Source organism: Pungitius pungitius, chromosome 1 (assembly GCF_949316345.1).
Source record: "Pungitius pungitius chromosome 1, fPunPun2.1, whole genome shotgun sequence".
NCBI classification, from domain to species: Eukaryota; Metazoa; Chordata; class Actinopteri; order Perciformes; family Gasterosteidae; genus Pungitius; species Pungitius pungitius.
Window position 1 is genome coordinate 5,580,863 of NC_084900.1, and position 13,212 is coordinate 5,594,074.

The 13,212-nt window shown below is 49.0% G+C and overlaps 2 protein-coding genes and 1 non-coding gene across 5 annotated transcripts; all 3 read right to left on the minus strand.

Annotated features, from left to right (window-relative positions):
* Window positions 1-298: 298 nt before the first annotated feature.
* On the minus strand, window positions 299-9,496 carry dtx4a (deltex 4, E3 ubiquitin ligase a). 3 transcript variants are annotated; one of them, XM_037479576.2, is made up of 9 exons: window positions 9,173-9,496; window positions 8,303-8,517; window positions 5,518-6,739; window positions 2,470-2,531; window positions 2,109-2,270; window positions 1,950-2,011; window positions 1,544-1,864; window positions 1,372-1,461; window positions 299-1,256 (listed from the first exon to the last, which is right to left on the minus strand). In XM_037479576.2, exons 2-9 carry the CDS (start codon window positions 8,508-8,510, stop codon window positions 1,026-1,028), a joined length of 2,358 nt encoding a protein of 785 aa, XP_037335473.2. In that variant the 5' UTR covers window positions 8,511-8,517; window positions 9,173-9,496; the 3' UTR covers window positions 299-1,025. The 3 variants fall into 3 exon arrangements, with proteins under 3 accessions (XP_037335473.2, XP_037335472.2, XP_037335474.2); XM_037479575.2 differs by having other exon boundaries at window positions 8,814-9,496; XM_037479577.2 differs by lacking the exon at window positions 9,173-9,496 and adding an exon at window positions 8,641-8,807.
* A 185-nt stretch (window positions 9,497-9,681) lies between these two features.
* Window positions 9,682-9,753, minus strand: trnaa-cgc (transfer RNA alanine (anticodon CGC)). Its single transcript has one exon. It is a non-coding gene; the product is annotated as a tRNA-Ala (tRNA).
* Window positions 9,754-10,087: 334 nt separating this feature from the next.
* On the minus strand, window positions 10,088-11,696 carry si:ch211-119e14.1 (retrotransposon-like protein 1). The gene is made up of 3 exons (XM_062560870.1): window positions 11,676-11,696; window positions 11,358-11,474; window positions 10,088-10,992 (listed from the first exon to the last, which is right to left on the minus strand). Exon 3 carries the CDS (start codon window positions 10,988-10,990, stop codon window positions 10,385-10,387), a length of 606 nt encoding a protein of 201 aa, XP_062416854.1. The 5' UTR covers window positions 10,991-10,992; window positions 11,358-11,474; window positions 11,676-11,696; the 3' UTR covers window positions 10,088-10,384.
* Between the last annotated feature and the right edge of the window lie 1,516 nt (window positions 11,697-13,212).

Consider the following 13,212-nt stretch of genomic DNA (forward strand, 5'->3'; position numbering starts at 1 on the left):
TAATATCTAATACAGTGGTCACTTTATTTTAAACTAGAACATTATTCTCTTTTTTTTGCACTTTTGTTTGTCTATTTATGACTATGTATGTTAATTGTTTGCACCATCCTGACGAGAAACAAATCCTGGTGTGTGCAACGTACTTGGCAATAAATGGTTCTGATTCTGATTGTGTCAGGCAAACTGTGGTACACCAGCAGCTTATCTCTTAACTCCCCCCCCCCCCCACCCCCACACACACACCTGAAGACAACGCAAAAAAAAACTAAAAACATACAAAACAAAATGTCTAATTAAAATATTTTTAAAATGATAGAATGGAAACAATGTCAGATATCAAGTATTCATAATATACAACAATACAATAAAATGTCAATCAAACCTAAACAGGAATGTAGTTCTGGAAAAGTACCACTAGAGGTCAGCAAATATTCATGCTCAGATATCCAGTTATACGTTTGAAATATTCATCTGCAATGACAAAGTTTGTTCTGCTTGTGGACTTCACACGCGAAACAGCTTACAGACGTCCCTCCTTTTCGGTTGAACCTCTTCTCAGTTCCCACGTAGCAGTAGCAGCAGCAGCAGCAGCAGCAGCAGCATCGCTAAACACACGACCAATTCAGCAAAACTCACGTTGTTACATTCTTGAAATGAAGTCTCACAGTATAAATGAAAGTTGTTGGGGTTTTTTTTTGTATATCTAACACTGACTCGTACGTTGCACAGTGGTCTCACTGAACAACATCTGTCGATCTTGACACTGTTACTGCATTGGGAGAAAAAAAAAAAAACTTTTCCCATGTGTCAAAACTGACTCATGCAGTCACGGGGAGACATTCCATTTCTCAGCTTTTACCGACGCTCCCGGAAAGAGTTTTTTTTTTTTTTTAAGTTGTTGTCCGTTCTTGTTGGTTAAAGTCCTCTCAGTTCATGTTTTTTTTTTCCCCCAGCAGACACTAAAAAAAAATAAATAAAAGTGGGTGGATTTGTCCCGGGATTGCGCGTTTCCGTCTCCGTTCCGCTCAGTCTCTGGGCAGGCACTCCTCCTCCGTGATGCCCTGAGCCTTCAGCTCCTCCAGCACGTTGTCCAGGTGGCCGGGGTCCGGGTAGCCGTGGCCCGTCAGGTTGGAGCCGAACTCCGTCTTGTGGTGCACCTCGTTCCAGATGACCGTGTCCGACTCGCCGGTGGTGCTGGACGTACCCACGGAGAAAATGAGCCGGCGGTCCCACGCCACCAGGAGGAGCCTCAGAACCTAGAGGGAGAGACGAAAGGAAGGGAGACGCGACGCGACGTGTCATCACACAAATCCCACCCAAACCGGCGGGGGGGGGGGGGGGTTTGACTGGGGAGACGGGTTCTCATCTTACCTTGCGTCCCTTCTCGCTGTCAGGGAGGTAGCAGTGCCTCGGGAACCCGCGGGCGGTGAACGGTTTGCCCGGGTTCGGGTGCTCTGGGCCCTGAAAAAGGCGAGAGAAAAGTTCATCACGTCGTCCAAAGCGAAATCCCACACCGCATCGGGGCGGTACCGCGGGACTTTACCTGGATGCCAGGAGGGATGTTATAAATGATACGGATGGTTTTGCAGTCCGGGTGGCCTGGTAGCGAGTGCGGGATGACGTGGTACTCCATCTTGCCCGGGGGCTGGTTGCCGGTCTTGACCCCGTAGATGGTCTTGCAGGTGGGACACTGCAGGCTGCCGTCCTTGTTGCCGTTGTTGTACATGGCGACGAGGCATTGGAGGTGGTACTGGTGGCCGCACTGTGCGAGGCGGCCCACCGACTCGGCCCGGGAGATGCCCCCCACGCCGGGGCCCTTGTAGCCCGATGGCCCGGCGAGGGCCTCCATGCAGATGGTGCAGTCCTGGGATGGAAAACGGGCAATTTGGTCTTTTCAAAACCACCAGAATGAATAGAAAAAAAAAATCATACTAAAAAGGTGAATTCACCTCCTCTGGGGGGTTGCGGACTTTCTGAAGGTACCTCTTCACCACCTCCTCAGGGGTCTTTCCTACGAGACAGAAACTGTAAATAAGAGGCTCCTTTTGTGACCGGAACGCACGCGATATCGGCTAAAAGGCATAAAGCACTTTAACCGTCAGACCCACCTTTGCGGGCCTGCTTCTTGGTGGTTTTGCGACAGCAGTGGCCCAGACCGGGCACGGGCTTGATGTCACTCTTGCTGACGGGGGGAGGGTGGAGCACCAGCTTGGGAGGGCGGGTCAGGCAGACAGGAAGTCCTGCGGCGCTCATCAGGATGCCTGTAATGCCTGGGTGCGTCCAGCAGAGGGGGCGTGTTAGCCACTATTATTTGAGGGTTTACGCCGCTCTCGCGAGAGGCTGTTCGTCCAGAGGGGTATTGATTAACCATACCCTACCCGAGAGGTCGGGTTAGTGGGTTTGCATTTGTGGCTGAATATCATTAACCGCGCTGTCTAATAAATAACGAGGTCGTGTGAATTCATTTACCTGCCAGGGCAGGGTGCACAGGACTTGATCCATTCAGGTTCTTCACTGGAACAGTTGGCACTCTGAAAAAAATGGGGAACACAAAACGTTTGAATCTACCCGACTGCACTACGCTGAGGGGGCAGACATCGGATGAGTCACACGTAGACAGGTGGGATGACACGGAGAATATTCCTGCTTCAGGAGCTTTTGCCGAGTCATGCAGAGACACAAACAGACGCTGCTCATCGCGACTGTCCTATAATTACCAGGTGGGACTTCCTGGTATGCAAGGTTTAAGATTGGGATCGTGTGTACGGCGGCATTATCGACACGTGGCACGTGGCACAGCAAAAACCATATTTAGCTCTGCGTGGCAGCAGGGCCTCAGAGAGGAAGACGTCGTCAAACTATTGCTCCCGTCTTAAATGTACTTAATGTTTCCCTCCTAATACGATGCTGGATAGTTAAATAATTATTAAATACCATAACATTATTAACACATGTACCAGTAGCCCCTGCCGAGGACCTCAGAGTGTGAAGCTCCACAAAGCTGAAGGCAGCGGCACATTTCGGACTACTTCAAATCACGCGACGAAGCGGTTCAGGGAGGCCACTGCAATACCGTATGGCAAAGACACACAAACGCACGATTAACCGTCACCACACTATCCAGTCATTACGTACTTACGTTGTGCCAATTCTGATAATGGTCATTATTTTTTTACAAGATTTTCCAGCAGTGTTTTTTTTTTTACAGGTGACATCCCTCCGTCCGTCCCTGTCTGTCTGTCTGTCTGTCTGTCGGTCTCTCTCTCTATTGTGAGCCGCTCTCAGGTGTCTTTCCTCCTTTCACAGGGATAATCCACCCGTTTCCATCTGTTGGCTAAACTCTGGGCCAGAGAAGCGTCACAGGGTGGATTTACCTGTCAGTAACCACGTCACGCAGGGGGCAGGATGATTTCAATACTCTGTGTGGAACAAAGCCGTCCACAGAACCTGACCTCTGACCTCACTGGGATCTCTTTTGCTGTCATGGCTGCAGCCTGCAGCTCCTGTGGATCAAAGGTCACCACATAGAAGAGCTCGACTTGATGTGTTTTAGGGGCCTTTGCTCCTGGAATCACTAGTGAAGGTATTTGCATCAATACATTTATCTTAATAAAGAGCCTACCCTCTACCTTGGATATGTGTTTTGATTATTTTTATTGTATGTGTGTGTGTGTGTGTGGGGGGGCTTTTTTCTCTCCTCCTAATTTTGCAAGGGGATAATATACATAAATAAATACAAAAAAATGTAAAAATACTTTTCCAAGAAATGTTTGACTGCGTCTTTCGCCACCTATGTATTTTGTTTTTCTAAATGAATCGAGTTAACACTGTAGCGTATCATTTCAAGGTTAAAGATTGCGTTGTGGTAAAAAACGACTGCCTGCGTGTCATTTGATGAAAAGGGTTAAGAAGGAAGGTGGAGGAAAAGCGCAGGACGCAAGTGTCCATTGGTCATGTGATCATTAGAGCCAAACCTCCATCTGCAACGCTGGATGATGCAAACACTCCAGCATGGACCAACACACACACACACACACACACACGTTGTGTTACGCTGACTCGCTTGCAGGAACCAGGTTTAACACCTCGATCGGAAAACCATCTGCTCCGTTTCACTTCAGGCAAACTCTCGCAGGGACATAACGGCGACAAATGTTACACCTCGAAAATGCATTTTCTTTTCTTTCTTTTTTTATTATAATGTGTTGTTTTCTATATCATTAAATTTCAATTCAGCCGATGCTTTCCGCCAAAGCAACTTACCATAAGTAGAACTTCTTCAACAAAAGCCGGACTACAAAGTGCTATAAGTAAGTAAGTGGCACACCGAGTGCTACTGAAGTGCTACCAACCGAAGGTATACGATAAAAAAAAATACATACAAGCCGGCACTCTGGAAGCCGATAAAATAGCAACCTAGCAGAGAAGCGAAGATGACCATTGTCATTATACGTCAGCCGCACACATGTTTTGGGACTCGTATCACATTGGGAATGAAGCCTTATGAAAAAAAAGGCAGATCACAGGAGCAGGAATATTCTCCTCACCATTTTATTTCTTTTCCAGGAGCCACAATACACCAATAGCTCCGTGCAGGATGTGCCGGATTGCTTGATTTCCTGTACGTTTTATTTGAGGCAACCTCATAACAAGGGAAATCTAGAGCAAACCCTGAAACGCTGCTGTCAGAAACGTTATAAAAAGAACGGCTATAATTGGAATCTGTCGCTAAAACTTCGAGGTTGCTCACGAGGAGTTTAAAAAGTGAGGCAGCAGCAAATCTGTCGGGGATGATCACATGTTGTGGCTCTAGACACGTTTAAAGGACGTTAAAAAATCTCCTTCTGCAGAAAGACATCTAAAAGTTGTCAAAATACCAATGGCCATAATCCGACACACAAGACATTTGACACATTGCGTAGGCTGAAGAAACGATCCTCATCGAACTAAGACTAAAAGCCCCCGAAGACGACATCTGAAAACCTCCATTTCCTCTTTGGGATATTGTGCTTTCCGCATCAACGGGGACAGATGTTACACCCCGGCGCCAGATGTGGTTTGCTAAATAAAAACCCGCAGCGTGTTACACGTTTAAAACGGGAGGTTTTATTCAATCCTAAGTCATTAGGATATTCTCAGTGAACCTTTGTGAAGCAAAGCCCCTGGTCCACACTGGTTGCTACGGTAACCAACCCCACACAGTGCTGACACACACAAAAGGACACTTCGAACCAATTATGGAGGCCTGTCTGGCTTGTCTTACGTTTCCGGGTATTGGTCGGTCTCGTTTGGTTCCACGTGGTGAGATATTGGTGAGGGACGCGGTGCCTGCGAGGACGTCCTCTGGAGCGTCCCGTCCCACGTGAGACAATGAGTGAAACCGAACTGGCCCTCAAACACAGACACGCAGCTTCTATGCTGTTGATGATTTTATTCCCCTCCTCTTTTCTCTCTGATTTGTTAATAAAGGTTATTGTATTCTCAGATTGAACTATACTACAGCGGACGTGTACTCACCCAGAGGCGATGAGGGCACGCGACTGGGCCATGGCTATGCGCTGCAGCGCAGGTCGGCTCAGCCCCGCCAGGCTGGACCGGGGCGGCAGAGGGGCCGCGCAGGCAGCGGCGCCGGACGAAGACACTGGGCCCAGGACGCGGGCCGAAGGCGACGGCGTGCAGGTGGAGGCAGCCGTAGAGATGAGTGGCGGGCCCGGAGCGGGGGCCGCGGGGGCGGAGCAGGGCGCAGACAGGGAGGATGAGGAGGAGGGAGGCGGGGGGGAGGCGGTGGTGGCGGCGGCGGCAGCGGCAGCGCCGGCGGACGAGAGGGCGGTGGAGGGAGGCGGAGGGGGCGGCGGGAGAGGGGGGAGTGGCGGAGGAGGGGGCCGGGCGGAGGAGATGGAGAGGGCGCCGGTGGCCGAGTTGAGGAGGGAGAGCGAGTGGGGGAAGCCTCCTCCGTAACCGAGGCTGGCGCCGCCGCCGCCCCCGAAACTGACGCCCCCTGGGCCGCCGCCCATGCCGCCGACGCCGAAGCCACCCGTCGCCCCAACTACGGACGTCCTGTTGGGGGAATAGGACCGTGACAGGGAGGGAGGTCGCGGGAGGGTCAAGGAATACGACCCGCCCGGCACGGGGTAACTGCTGATTTTGGGGCTGGGCGGCTTGGTCTGCGGGGGCCTCCGACCCAGAGTGTGGGCGGACATGGCGCCCGCCTTGACGCTAAGCACCAGCATGCACTGCTGACAGGCGCAGGGCTGTCCCAGGGAGGTGATGGCCGAGGCCGGGAGTGCCCCGCTGGGGTACGCGCTCCCATTGCCGGTCCCGCCGCCGCCACCGCCGCCGCCGCCGCCGCTCATCCGGACCCCCATGCCGGCGCCGGACACGTCCACGCCGAGCAGTCCCCCGTGGCTGGGCATGGACATGGGCCCCCAGGCGTGGTGGGACTTGGGCAGGGGCCCGGACACCAGCGGGTAGGCCAGGTCGGCGCGGCGCTGGATGCGTCGGCAGCGCTGCGTCTGCCCGTTGATCTGGGTCATGCTTTCGAAGTCAATGAGGTAGCAGAAGCCCAGCGGCGCCAGGTCCAGCCAGGGCTGCTGGCGGTCGCGCGCTGCCTGGATGGCGATGCCCACCTCCGTGTCGTACGCCGTCCAGCTGCCGGCGTCGTTCTCCCACTCCCACAGCCAGCCCTGGCCCGGCGCCGAGGTGGGGTCGTAGAAGCTACGTCGTACCGGTCGAAGGGTACCTGAGGCAGGGGGGGGGGGTTTGAACAGCAGGAAATGAGGAATTATTCTTTGAAAAGTGCCACATCTGTTCTGCCATTCAGTCCTTTTTGCATTGGACCCGTGGATGTGTGAGTTGACGAGGCTTTCCACAAAGTCCCGTTTTGATAGGAGGTGAGAAAACGAAGGCGGGGCCGGTAAAAAAAAACTCAACGTGTTTGTGTTTGCTCGCTCGCAAAGAATTCGGGTAAACAGGTTGCCCCTGGTAACGGCACACGGGGTTCTCCACTGTGATTGGCTGGCAGGCCCGCGATCCGACCCCGAAAAGGCTGGCCGTGTTTGCTTTCCCAGGGCGTCCGGAGAGTGTCGACAGAGGCCTCCGCATACTGTAAAGCCTTTTGCACGTCAAACCCTGCGTCTGAAACCTCGGAAAGGTGGGGGCCCAAAGATTTGTGGAAGCGAGTGAGTTGGAATCTACAAGTGGGAGGTGAAAGCTTTTTGGGTTCCCAAGGCACAAATGCACAAAAGGCACCTTACGTATGTATATTTCCCTGGTGCACTTCCAACCGAGAATTGAAAAACCTCTGTGGAAATAAACAGAAATAATCTCATATGTGACAACCCCCCCCCCCCGTAAAAACAGTTGATACTAAACATAAATTGGAATTTAGGGCGTACAGTTTGCTTGGTTTACACATTTCCGAAGACAACAAGGGAGCTCATTCATGAGACCTGCTCCCATCGACCCCGTTTCATCAATGACCTCAGACTCACGAAACTCTCCCCCACCCTTCTCCCTCCCTCCCTCCTCTCCCCTCCTCTTCTCCTCCTCCTCCTCCCTGTCTCCTATAGACTGGGGCACCCTGCCTGCCCGCCTCCCCCCCCCCCCTAGCTCAGCTTCTGCTGGGATTTGGAAAACGAACTTCACAAAGGCTTTTGTCAGCCAATGTTTAGAGAGAGCGAGAGAGCGAGGGAGCGAGAGGGGGGGGGGGGGGGGGGGGAATGTTAGGTTCTCTGCCAAAGTAAGGCGCCCGACAACTGACAACTCCCTGCTTTGTCTTACCGCTCAGCTCGCCTCTCTCTCTCTCTCTCTCCCTCTCCCTCTCTTATTCTGTTGTGACGCTTTGACTTGCAATAGATGATTTGCAGCGCCCGTAGTCTGTTATATGAGACGGTGGTGCTGATGACGGCGAAGAAAAAGAAAAAGAGAGAGCGGATAGCTCTGTGGCCTGTGGGCCGGTCGCTCACACGAATGCTCTAACGGCACTTCGACCAGCTTTCAGAATCACAGACAGCGTCCGTCCCTCACCGCTGGATGAAATGTCACATACAGGAGAGGTGTCAGCTATGGGGAGACGACAACGATATTTAAAAATCAAAAGGATGCCATAGTCATTGCTGCAGAAAATGGAAATCCACTTTACAAGCAAACATTTTTCTGGAGCAGAATAAACATAACAATAATACAAAAAAAAAAAATCAGGCCTCCACCTCAGGGCCCGGCTACACCGCCACAACACTACCGCCCCGTGTGTGCGCGCGAGAGATCGAGCGTGCGTGCGTGCGTGCGTGCGCGCGTGTCTCACCTGTGTCTTGTCGGAACTGGTGCATGGAATGCAGGTCGATGATGTAGGGCGAGAGGCGAGAGTCCACCTGGCCGAGGACGACACTACCACACCGCGGGTCGCTCCGGATGACTGCCTCGATGTGATGACAGACAGCCGGGCTGTAGGGCCGCCAGCGTCCGTGCTCGTTCAGCCATTCCCATACCAACACGGCGGATGCTAGTAACATCCTACTCCTGCAAAAAATAAAAAATAAACACAGCATATATATATATATATGTGTTACATAAAAGGCGACAAGACGTATGTGCAAACGTTGGGCAATAACCGCGAGGATTGATCGGGCGTTTAAAGGCAACCTGCTGCCGCTCCGCCGCGCATCCCTGCGCACAGCGGCGCTGCATCCATCTTGGACAGTTTGTAAGCCAGATGTGTTTTTCCTATCTGTGAATAGAACTATATATATATTTATTTGTTTGTTGTTTTTTTTTTTTTTTCTTCCACCCACCGGGACACGACATGCAAACTGTACCTTCCATGTTTGTAGTTTCGTTTACGCAGCAATTAGGAGGTCCTTTAATCACACGGCGAGGTGGCGGAGTGCGTTTCGGGTTTCGTGAGGAGCTTGATGCAGGATGGTTGCATTTTACTCCCTATGCAGATGAGTGACGTCTGCTGAAATCATTTCTCCGGCACAGTCAAGTTAGGGTGAGAGGAGAAAATGCAACTTGGGTAGCTCACGGCGGCACAACCGTAAAAGTAACGTTAGATTTCCGTGACAGAAAGGTTGCACTTATTTTTTTTTAATTGTTTTTTTTCTTCTTTTCACTAGATTTGTGCATTCGGTAAGGGAGGATCACATTCCCCAAAGCAAATGATTGAAATATTTACCGCGTTGTACGGGCTCCAGTGTGTCCAGTCAAATCACGGACCAGTTTGGGTGTATTTGTAGCCTAATGGTCCACCTTGTCCCTGTAAGAACGTCTTCGGTCTCGAGGTGAAATCTCGGATTTGTGGTTACATAATTGCTTTGGTATCGTGTCACTGCATCCGGTATGTTTACTTTGTCTGGGGTAATTATTGGTTAATCCATAATGTCTCCATTGAGGTGGTTCTCCCCCATCACTGACGATGATTTGGCCGGTGAAAAAATAAATGTTAGACACAATCGTGCGTGAACACTCCCACTCTTACGCTCCTCGGAGATCTCCGATCGGAGCCGAGCCCGGCTGACCAATCACGAACACGTTACAGCGTACGCGCACGATGTTCGCAACACGAACTGCGTGGACATTTTTTTGTGTTCGTTTCTATTGAAATAACCTTTTAAAAACGCTTAAATTATGCTGTGATAGGTTATGCAGTATAGCTAAACTCAAATGGAAAACACGGAAAAAGAATGGAGATGCCGGGGATTGAACCCGGGACCTCATACATGCGAAGCACGCGCTCTACCACTGAGCTACATCCCCACTGATCATCACACAGCGCATAATTGGTAATTTATAGTACATTCATGTCCAAATAGAAAGGAACTACGTTTTACTAAGAAAATCATTAAGACACATTAATTATATAGCAAAGCAGGTCAAATATACGTTACATGCTTGGGAATAATTCTGAGTTTAAAGTGTCCCTACTGTATATTCATTTCATGGCATCATTCGTTAACATATGCAATTCATCTTCTGTGGATAGATTAATTCAGATTAATTCAGATCAATTTATTTATCAATACTTATGTGGATAGATCAATCAATTAACTTATCAATACTTGAGCTCAAAAAATTATATCAAGAAGAAGGATACAAGCACAGTCAGTTTTTATTGTCATGTAAATGGGACATTTAAAGTTACAGAAAACAAATGAGTTGATTTGAAAAGTTTTACAGGTAAAGACTTATACACATTCAAATTGCAATACATTGTTCTCCTGCATATCAAAACTGTCTCCATCCATCAAACACTTTTTTTTTTTTTTACGGAAGTGTGGAACATCATTTAGACCTTTAACATCTAAAGAAGGACACTTGGACTCAAGACCTGAGTAGGCTGCTACTTCCGAAGCCGCCCTTGCATTTGATATTTCATGTTATTCTGTTCTCACAGTGCAGTCACATCACTGAGCATGCACCCACCTCCCTCTTCCTCAGACCAGATGGCACTTCCAGAGAACTTCTTCAGATCTATCAAGACTCCGGCGCCCCCACTTGCCTCACCTTTGAATTCCCCACCTCCCACTTTCTCCCCCGTCTCGCCTGCTGCTCCCCCCTGATCCGCTATCCCGTCTCGCTCCCCGGCCTCCGAACTCTCGGAGCTTGAGCTGCGATGTCCGCCGCCTTCCTCTTCCTTTGCCGCGCTACTCTGCTCCTCCTCCTCGTCGTCGTCGTCCCGGTCGTCTCCCTCGCTCTCACTCAGCTGGCTACCGCTCTCCTCCAACCGAGCCTCCTCATCTTCGACCTCCTCCATCTCCTCTCCATCCTCATCAGTGTCGCTTCGGGGCCACAGCCGCACCCCGAGACGTGTGCCCAGGGCCAACGACGCGGCTCTCGCCCGGTCCCTGACCCCTCCGTCCTTATACACCAGGCGGCGCACGGTGTATTCTCCCTCGGCCTCCCTGTTCAACTTCTTGTACGAGAAGAACAGCAGCAAAAGTAGGCATATGAAACACAATGAAAGGATGATCACAGTTGTGTGTGCTTCAGCCATGCCTGAAGTGAAGAAAAAGAGAGAGAGGGGGGGGGGGGGGAGAGAGAGACAAAAGGGTTACCATGGCCACACATCACCATTGCTAACCAGGAAATTGAAATTATTCACACTTTAGTTTTTGTCCAGAGCTGTTTGTTGTAGTAATATTTTAATGTTTTGTCCTATAAGACAGTGGCCTACTATGTCAGATTAGACGATGCCAGCAAATGTAAATTTCTGGATTTCCATTTCACCACAGTTATATATAATATAAAGCAGGTGAACCATGTCCTGTTTGAAATCTGTCTCAATCACCTGCTAGGTCGCTTTCGATCAAGCTGTAGACCCCACAAAACTGAAACGGGAGACATTTAGAGATGTGTTTTACCTTCTCAGAGTAAAGGCTTGACGTCAGAGGCAGAATGTAGAAGTCAAAGTCCTTGTACTTTAAAGCAGTTGTGAAGTTCTCATCAGAAGGTCCATTGCTTGGGTTTAAACTCAGGAACTAGAAAAAAAAGGGAAAAAAATTGAAATTATGCCTCCAGATAAACCATCAGATCACTTCACAGGAAAGATTGACCATTCATTTAAATTGCTCTGGCATTGAAGGTTCAAATCCCCAGAGAAATGCCAACATTACTGCTTTAACAAGCCGTGCGGGGCTGCAGAAGCTGCCAAATTTAACATCAAACGAGTCCCTCTTCACCTGCTCCTGACACAACTACAGCACCGTCGTAATTGCAATATGGAAACGTACACTGCAGGAGTGAGAGGAAGTGTGTATGGCCTTTTTCTCATGTCACTGTAAGCCGGCTGCGTTGTCTGCGGTGGCAGGAAGCGAGCAGGCCGCTCGCAGCGCTTGCTGGTTTCCTGTCGATATTTGAACAGAATCAGTCAGCCTGCCATGGGTGGAACATTTTTTTTTTTTAAGTCATGGTTGATTTGACTCCTGGAGACCAGTCAAGAGGGTCGCGAGATCACGATCGATGCAAGAAAATAGAAATGGGAAAGGAGCACAGGGCGTAATACAACCATTTAAAACGTTAAGTTAAATATTCAAACTTAAACTCAGGATTTAGTGCTCTTATTTGTAACAGAGAAGAGAAAGGTGTGCACCAAAAGCGAGTTAAAATAATGTTCAAAATAAGTCAAAAATATTTTTAGAAGCCCTTACCTGCGTTTGTGAGCCGAAGATAACGTTTGAGATGTCGAATGCTGCGAGGAGGCTGACTTGTTTAATTCAGAGCACTTTGGAACTGTGTGACAACGTGTGTGTGTGTGTGTGTGTTTGTGTGTGTGAGAGAGTGAGTGAGTGAGTGAGTGAGTGAGAAAGGGGCTGATGCTGCAACCCTTTGAAGGATGCAAAGGGGGTGGAGGAAACAGTAAATACAAAATGAACAAGGTGTGGTTGAAGAGGACAGATAAGAATTGTATATTATTTATGGAAAGAGGAAGCAATTTCCTTTCAGTTCGCAGATGTCTTTACGCAGCATATATCAAACATACTTAAAAACATTTCCCTCCTAGTTACGGACTAAAATTCATCAACAGGAAATGAATACTTGATACATGTCGTTTATTTTCTTTCACACATTTCAATCGTGTCAAATGCTTTACTTTTAAAAATTGAATTCATGTATTTTGCACCAAAGACTGTACAACAGCATTCAAAGCATTCATTATGAGAGTCCAAGACAACCCAAGAACTAAAGATACAGAGTACAAAGTCTTTTGTACTTACGAAAAAAAAAAAGAAAAAAAAAAAAAACCTTTTTGAGGTAAGAAAGCAAAGAGCACAGCTTTCTTAATGTGAAACAAGACGACCACTTCCTGCTCTGGTTTGTTTAGCAAGCCGCCAGGATTCATATGAACTATGCACACACGAGTAGAATTCATGTCCCTTTTAATTCGATACCTCTTTTTTTGTGCGTGATATATTGGGTGCAATGCACTGCTGCCCTACGTCAGCAATACGAGGAAACCGATTTACAAAGCCAATAGCAGCACTATTAATGAAAGTGAAATATAGTTCCTTTAATAATTCTCAAATATTATGAAATGAGACAATGGAGGATAAAAGTCAAAACAAAATGTGAGACGTTGTGAGGGTGTTGTTTTGAGTGTGTGTGTGTGTGTGTCCATATGTCTATTTAATTGGAGCACGTAGCAGTTGCTTTGCCCACAGCGAACACGCTCAAGATGTTGGATTGTATCCAATCCGAGGTTTGACCTGAGTAATTATC